At 42.2% G+C, this 9,053-nt stretch overlaps 1 protein-coding gene across 1 annotated transcript in view; it reads right to left on the bottom strand.

Annotated features, from left to right (window-relative positions):
* Positions 1-9,053, bottom strand: part of GP6 (glycoprotein VI platelet) — a 21,126-nt gene that overhangs the window by 9,653 nt on the left and 2,420 nt on the right. Inside the window, exons 3-4 of the mRNA XM_007468049.1 lie at positions 689-779; positions 316-573 (exon numbers count right to left, since the gene is read on the bottom strand). Of these exons, the coding sequence (XP_007468111.1) occupies positions 316-573; positions 689-779 (349 nt within the window). The remainder of the gene's footprint in view (positions 1-315; positions 574-688; positions 780-9,053) is intronic.

Below are 9,053 nucleotides of genomic sequence, written 5' to 3'. Positions count from 1 at the left end.
ATTCCTGGAATTTGTCTTTACTTAAAATTGCGGTATTGTGTACATCGTGGATGTTTTTGCATTGATTTGGGATTTGGGGTTTTTTTTTAAGATATTGCATTAACGTATTAGTTATGTTGATTACTGAGTTTTTTGGCACCGAAATTTAGCACTTAAAGCCAATGCCTCGCTTGCCCCACCCTAATCCCAACCCCTCTGGGACTCTGGATTGGGACTTTGGTTTTGCGGTCTTCATAACCCCCACTGTCTGAGCCCAGAACTGAGGACCACGCAGCCCTGCGGCTACAAGTCCAGCCACACCCCACGCCCAGTTACCAGTAGCAACCAGCTCCAGCTGGTTGCTGGGGGGAGACCAGCTGGTCCCGCTCTGATAGGAGCAGCGGTAGCGTCCGACGAAGCGTTGTTCCATGGCCGAGATGGAGAGCTCCGCCTGGTCCAAATACTTCCGGGATATCAGTTCCTCCAGGCGGTACAAGTCCGCGCCTGGAGGGCCCTGGCAGCTGATGGTCACCGGCTTCCCCAGGGGCACAAGGGAGCTGGGCCGGGCCTGGAGGGAGGGCTTGGGCAGCAGGCCTGAAAGGGAAGCAGAGTCTAGCAGAGGTCAGCTTCCAACAGAGCCTCCTCCTGGGCTCTCCCACCCGCTCCTAACCTCTCGCTGGCTGAACCCAGAAGAGGGACCTGGACTCACCTTTCTGAGCCTGTATCACCTGCCCCAGACACAGCCCTGAGGAAAGAAGCAAAGGGTCAATCACCAGCACCTCAGCATGAATCCACACTTCCTGCGTGCTGGGCACCGGGATGCATGCATTGGCTTTCTTTTTTTCTTTTTAAAAAATTTTTATTTTATGTTGGGGGTATAGTTGATTAACAACTTGTTAGTTGCAGGTGTTCGCTTTCTTCTGTCATAATTTTTTTTCAAAGACACACATTCACGTAAATTGAAGTGAAAGAAGCCAGCCAGAAAAGGCCATGATTGTATGATTCCATTTATATGAAACATCCAGAATGGATCAATCTGTCCAGAGACAGTAGATGGGGGGGTGGCGGGTACCGGGGGGAGGGGGGATTGGGGAGTGATTGTAACGGGTATGAGATTTCCTTTGGGAGTGGTGAAAAGGCCTTGGAACTAGAGAGACGTGTCGGTTGCACAACATTGTGAGTGGACTACGTATCATTAATGGTAAATTTTATGTGAAGTGTATTATTTTACCACGATTTTTAAAAAGCTGAACAGGGATTCCTTGCCGCACCCCCCAGCTCCCTGCAGTACACTTCCCCATTCACACAGCTGGAAAGAGAAGGGAGCTGTGTGCTAGAAGGGGCTCTCACTTTTTTCCAGTTTCACAGAGATGTAATTGACATGTAACATGGTATACGTGTAACAGTGTTGATTTGAGACATTTTTCTGTTGCAGGATGGTTACCACCATAGTACTAGCTGACACCTCTATCCGGACACATAGTTGCTATTTCTTGTCAGCGGTGAGAACGCTGAAGATGTCGTCTCTTAGCAACTTTCAAGTATATATTACAGTATTATTAGCTATAATCACCATGCCACATATTAGATCCCGATGTGGTGTCTTGCATTAAATCATAAGTCAAGAGCTCTCAGGGTGCATTAATACTGGATTCCTCCCTATTTTATGCTTTTGGGTTAAATCAATATTCTCCCTATTTTGTGCTTTTGGGTTAAGTCATTATTATGACTGTGCAAATATTATTCACACCTGAGCATTATAATGTACCTATATACTATTTTTCTATTTATTTTTCCTAGGATCAATAATTGTATGGTTTATTTCCATCCGCATAGTGTTCCTTGAACCTGTATCTAATTCTTTCCACCATTTTCAATAGCCTTTCCATGTAACTTTACACATCTATCAAACTGCATGATCTATAAGTTCCACTTTTTTCCTTGGAGGTGCCTTCCCATTTTCTCTTCTAACTGAACGAATTCTTCTCTAGGTTGAACAACTGCCCTTTTTCTCTCAAGCTAAGACTCTTTTTCTTTTTTTTTTTAACCGTTTTGCTGAGTTAGTAGCATTATCAGTTTAAGTCTCACTAGGGTTGCCAGATTTAGCAAATAAAAACATGGGACTCCCAGTGAAATTTGAATTTCAGGTAAACAACAAATAATATACAGCATATATTGCATAGTAGGTCCCATGAGGCCCACGATCAGGTAGATTCAAACACTAGCAGCGTATTTTCGTGGTAAAGAATGTGGATTTGGTGCAAACATTCCTTAGTTTGTATTCGAGCCATAGCTGTGTGACCTTAAACAAGTTACTTCATCCTTCCGGGCCTCAGTTTTCTCACCTGTGAAATGGGAATAATCGTAGGCCCTACTTCATCAGGCTGTTATGGGGATTAAATGAGTAAGTGTCCGTTTAAAAACATAGAATAATGTATCTGTAAGTGCTACATGAGTGTCTTTAAAGAATGAATAAGTGAATGAGAGGCAGTTTGTGTTCATAGTATACACTCTTATCCCCAGTAACACCAACTGTTTCCTTCCTTCTTAGCCCCTTGGAGCCTCTGTCCTTTTAGCGATAAAGTTCTTTTGAAGAAATAAGGAAATAATGCACACACGTGCCCAGAATGAAGCTTGATACGGAGAAGGCAGTAAAAACGCATCTGAGCCCACCCCCAGTCCTATTAAGGGGGACTCTTACTCCAGCCTTATTGAGGTTAATTGACAAACAGAAATCTTATATATCTAAGGTTTGCAGCTTGATGACTTGTGAAACAATTACCACAATCAAGCTAATTAACACATCCACCACCTCACGTAATTATCGTTTGTTTTTTTTTTTTTGGTGAGAAATTTAAATGTAGTCTCTTAGCAAATTTCAAATATATGCTACAGTATTATTAGCTATGATCATCATTCTATAATTCGGATCTCCAGAAGTTCTTCATCTTATAGCTGGAAGTTTGTACCCTTTGACCAACATCTACCTCCCCATTTCCCCCACCCCCATGCCCCAGTCCCTGGCATCTACCAACCTACTCTCTGCTTTTGTGGGTTTTTGAGATTCCGTGTATAAGTTAAGATCCTGCAGTATTTGTTTTTCTCCATCTGGATTGTATCGCTCAGCACAGTACCCTCAATTTCCGTCCGCGTTGTCACAAATGGCAGAATTGTTTGCACCAGTACCATGAGGGATACTGACAAGCTAAATCTGTAATCTAGCCCTGATACCAAATCCACATTAAACAAAATTAAAAATTAAAACATAACAAGGACCAATTGTATAGCACAGGGAACTCTCCTCAACACTCCGTAATGGGCTGTATGTGAAAAGAATCTAAAAAAAGGTGGATATATTTATATGTATAGCTGATTCACTTTGCTGTACGCCTGAAACTAACACAACAGTGTAAATCAACTATACTCCAATAAAAATTAACAACAACAACAAAACAAAGCGAAGAGCCAAGGAAACGTTTAAATACTGTGGAATAATATTCAGCTATTTAAAAGAATGAGTTAAAAACTATACATGTCTACTGCTATGTACATATGTGTACACATTTGTACTAAAAGATTAAGATAAATGTAGAAGGATAAACAAGTATCGGCTACTGTTGGTGAGTTAAGGGGGGCTTAGAACAGAATTTATTGTTTTCTTATATGTCCTCTTACAACTTGTAAAGAGAAGCATAAACTTTTATAAAGAATCTAATAACAGTTTAATAAAAAAAAACACACGCACACACAACAAGGACCTACTCTATAGCACAGGGAACTATACTCAGTATTTTGTAATAACCTGTAAGAAAAAGAATCTGAAAAACACATATATGTATATATCTGAGTCACTGTGCTGTACACCTGAAACTAACACCACCTTGTGAATCAACTATATTCTAATTAATTAATTAATTAAAATTAAAACAGCATGGAGTAGTGGGAACGTTGCAGTCAACACTGGGAGACCTGTATTTATTTTTTTAACTCAGCCATGAATAAACTAGAGTAATTCAGACAAACACCATCTCCCAGTTTTCCCACCCAACAAATAAATGAAGTGACCCTTGGTCACCTCCTGCCCTGAAAATTTCCTCTTTTGCCTCTTGTACTGATGCAATTTTTTAAAAAAAATTCTTTGTCTCATAGCCCACTGCGCATCCCTCAGCATTTTGCAGATTGACTCACCAAGGCAGAAGAAGGCAGCCATGGATGGGGGCACGGTTCCTCGGCCTGTCCTGAGCTGCATAGCCCAGGAGGGAAGCCCTGGGTGCGGGCCGGGGCAGGGATGCAGGATGCGATGGGAATGAAGGATGCTCTCCTACCTCCCCCCGCCAGCCTGGCTTTTCCTAACTGAGACTTATCAAGCTGGAGGCGTCCCCTCGGTAGAATGACTTGCACACAAGCTCCAAGGAGCCTGGCTTATCTCCCGCCACCAGCCCAGTGTCCCAGCAGGTCTGCCTAGTGAGGCATCGTCTGCGTTCTGATACTCCCAGAAGCTCCCTGGCGTTCATTAGGGACATGCAAGTCAACACCACAATGAGATATCACTTCACAGCCACGAGGATGGCTCTATCAAGAAGACAGATATTAGCAAATGTTGGTGAGGAAATGGAGAGGTTGGAGTCCTCACGCTTTGCTGGTAGGTGTATAAAATGGTGCCTCCGCTGGGGAAAACATTTCCTCAAAACGTTAAGCAGTGAATGATTCAGCAACTCCACTTCTGGGTATATACCCAAAAGAATTGACAGCAGGAACTTGAACAGATATTTGTATACCTGTGTCCACAGCAGCATTATTCACAATCGCCAAAACATGGAAACAACTCAAATGTCCATTGATGGAAGGATAAATAAACTGTGGTGTATACATACCACAGTGGAATATTGTTCAGCCTTTGAAAGGAATGAAATTCTGACACAGGCTACGACCTGGATGAACCTTTATTAGGCTAAGTGAAATAATCCAGACCCAAAAGACCACACATTATATGATTCCATTTATATGAAATGTCCGCAATAGGCAAATTCATAGAGACAGAAAGTACTCTGGAAGTTATCAGGGGCTGTGGGAAGGGAGAACGGGCAGTTATTGCACCATTTTAGATCTCTACCGGGGTAAAACGCATGGAAACTTTGGTAAGTGTTTTGAACAAGGTGCTGACACAGAATACTACCTGACAGATCTCTGTAATAGAGTGGTTTCAGGGAACTTCTCTTTGGAGCGGTGATGTTTGAGGTCATGCCTGATGGTAAGAAATATTCATAGAGGAAAGGCAGCACGTTCAGCCGGCCCTAAAGTCTTGATGAAATAAAGAGCGTGGCATTTTCATGTAACCAGAAAATGATTGGTGTAGCTGGACTTAAGTGAGTAGAAAACTAAGACTGAAGAGATTATAAGGGTCAGATCAGGACGGCCCAGCTGTCGCAGGTGATTCTTTTGCTTTTAATTATCTTTTGTTTCTCTTAGTTGAAACATAATTTACAATGTTGTATTAGTTTCACTTGTACACACAGCAATTGTTACATATACATATACATGTGTGTTCTTACATGTATAAATACATGTATGTATGTGTATATATGTAGGTATGTATATTGTTTTTCATATTCTTTTATAGATTATTACAAGATATTATAGGTTATTATAGGTTATAGGTTATTACAAGATATTGAGTATAGTTCCCTGTGCTATACAGTAGATCCTTGTTGTTTACCTATTTTATATATAAGTAGTGTGTATCTATTAATCCCAAACTCTTATCTCCCCACCACCACCCGCTACCCGCTTTGGTAACCATGAGTTTGTTCTCTCTGTGAGTCTATTTCTATTTTGTAAATGAGTTCATTTGGACCAGGTGACTCTTTGCTGGAGTAGGGGAGGTCTGTCCTGCGTATTAATAGGGTTAGCAGCATCCCTGGTCTCCATCCACTAGATGTCACTAGCACTATGCCCCCTCCAGTTGTGACAACCAAAAACGTCTCCAGACATTGCCGGATGTCCCCTGGCCGGGGGGGGGGGGGGGGGGGGGGACTAATCCTAACATTACTTGTTTTACCAGTTTTTCTGTAGTGTTTTAATAGAGCTGATCACGCCTTGGCTCCCGAAATGCTCTCTTTCCTGTAGGTTCTGATTTTCTGGTCCGGGCGGGGCGGGCTGGGGGGGGTGACCGTTGGGTTACATCATTCAAGGGCAAGATAAACTTGGATGCACAATATTCTCTTTATAATACTCCTCACTTTTCAAGCATTCCCTCATTTGATCCTCACGCAAGCCTGGGAAACGGGTTCTGCTTGAGTCCCATTCTGGTGAGAAAACTTGAGCTTAGAAGAAAATGTGCTTTTCCAGGTGAAGCATCTTGGGTGCTGGGAGCCAAATAAATCATCTTCCACTGGTGTAGCACATGTTCATATGGATCTAGGCAGAGTCTCTCCCTTGTTTACCTTACGTATGCCCTTTAGTTCTCATTTCTTTTCTCCATTTCCAAGGAACAACTGTACAAAATCTCATGTGAATCAGTTCATTTCTGCAGAACGTGATTTCGTACCGTGCAACGTGTATACTGTATTGTAAATTGCGCAATGCTGTGGAAGTCATTCGTCTTTCCATTGCCCGCAGAGATTTCACAGTCCGTTCATAGATCTGTAGAATATTGATTTGCTTCCCACACATTTATCCCTCCACAGACAGCCACATCATATCCAAATATCTCCAAGATAAACAATTCTGAGCTAAATATCATACTACATGTGCCTCTGTGGACATACGTGAAATGTCCTTAAAACATGCACCCAACAGCAAATGGCAGCTCTTAAGTGTATCTTTCATTTACTTACTGCCAAACTGAACTCTGCATTCGCCGCACCAGCTTCTTGCCCCCCAACAGTGCAAGAGGATCCCCATACCTCCCCAATACCCCCAACATGTGGGGTTACCCAGTTTGGGACTGACAGGTACACACTGCTATATTTAAAATGGATAACCAACAAGGACCTATGTACCGCACAGGGAACTCTGCTCAGTACTCTGTAACAACCTAAACAGGAAAAGAATCTGAAAAAGAACAGATGCATGTCTACGTATAACTGAATCGCTTTGCTGTACGCCTGCAACTAACACAACGTTGTTAATCAACTGTACTCCAATATAAAATAAAAAGTTTAAAAAAATGTGGGATTACCCAGCCTTCTCATCCTTGCCAGTCCGATGGTATATTAGCTTGCTAGGGCTGCCATAACAAAGTATCACAAACTGAGTTGCTTAAAAAATAGAAATGTATTGTGTCATGGTTCTGGAATGTAGAAGTCTGAGATCAAGATACTGTCAGATTTCCTTCTGAGAACTGCGGGGTGGAGGTCAGGGCAGAGTCGGGGGGACTTGGTGCGTGCCTCTCTCCCAGCTTCTAGCGACTTGCTGGCAATCTTTGGTGTCCCTTGTCTTATATTTTTTAATTTTTATCTTTTTATTAATCTTTAGTGGCAGTATAGTTGATTGAAGATGTGTTAGTTTCTGGTGTACAGCAAAATGACTCATACATATATACATTCTTTTTTTTATATATTAATTTATTTTATTTATTTATTTTTGGCTGCGTTGGGTCTTCGTTGCTGCGCGCAGGCTTTCTCTAGTTGCGGCGCATGTGTTTCTCACTGTGGTGCTTTTTGTTGCAGAGCACAGGCTCTAGGCGCACGGGCTTCAGTAGTTGTGACTCTCGGGCTCTGGAGCGCAGGCTCAGTAGTTGTGGTGCACAGTTGCTCTGGGGCATGTGGGACCTTCCTGGACCAGGGATCGAACCTATGTCCCCTGCCCTGGCAGGTGGATTCTAAACCACTGTGCCACCAGGGAAGTACCTCGTATATATATTCTTTTTCATGTTCTTGTCCATTATGGATTATTACAGGACACTGAAGAGAATAATTTTTAAATGTGTACACGATCATTCAGCTAGTGGGTGCAGAAGAGAATGTGAACCCTAATTAGCCCATCTATTCTAGACTCTGAGCTCTTACTACTATGCTCTCCCACCAAATGTCACTCCCCGACATCGTCCACCTTATGTTTCTCCCTGGGCCTATTTCCATCAATCAACACACATTCTCAATTCCCCTCTGTTTCTTCTACTCTCCACTCAAAACCACTTGGCTGTATTTCACTGACCCTAACATTAACTTTCTTCTCTACCTCCTCTCATCAAAACGTATTGAATTACTTTTAATACCAACTCCAATTCCTCTCCTGTCATTCACATCTCTTTTTGATTGTGTTCTATTTATTTTTTTAACATCTTTATTGGAGTATAATTGCTTTACAATGGTGTGTTAGTTTCTGCTTTACAACAAAGTGAATCAGCTGTGCATATACATATGTCCCCATATCTCCTCCCTCTTGTGTCTCCCTCCCTCCCACCCTCCCTATCCCACCCCTCTAGGTGGTCACAAAGCACCGACCTGATCTCCCTGTGCTATGCGGCTGCATCCCACTAGCTATCTATGTTACATGTGGTGTGTATATATGTCAATGCCACTCTCTCACTTCATCCCAGCTTACCCTTCCCCCTCCCCATGTCCTCAAGTCCATTCTCTACGTCTGCATCTTTATTCCTGTCCTGCCCCTGGGTTCTTCAGAACCATTTTTTTTTTTTAGATTCCATATATATGTTTTAGCATACGGTATTTGTTTTTCTCTTTCTGACTTACTTCACTCCATCCACCTCACTACAAATAATTCAGTTTCATTTCTTTTTATGGCTGAGTAATATTCCATCGTATATATGTGCCACATCTTCTTTGTCCATTCTTCTGTTGATGGACACTTAGGTTGCTTCCATGTCCTGGCTATTGTAAATAGAGATGCAATGAACATTGTGGTACATGACTCTTTTTGAATTATAGTATTCTCAGGGTACATGCCCAGTAGTGGGATTGCTGGGTTGTATGGCAGTTCTATTTTTAGTTTTTTAAGGAACCTCCCTACTGTTCTCCATAGTGGCTGTATCAATTTACATTCCCACCAACAGTGCAAGAGGGTTCCCTATTCTCCACACCCTCTCCACCATTTACTGTTTGTAGTTTTTT

Source organism: Lipotes vexillifer, unplaced genomic scaffold, assembly GCF_000442215.2.
Source record: "Lipotes vexillifer unplaced genomic scaffold, Lipotes_vexillifer_v1.1 scaffold1223, whole genome shotgun sequence".
Classification (NCBI taxonomy): Eukaryota; Metazoa; Chordata; class Mammalia; order Artiodactyla; family Lipotidae; genus Lipotes; species Lipotes vexillifer.
This window is presented reverse-complemented; position numbering and strand designations above follow the sequence as displayed.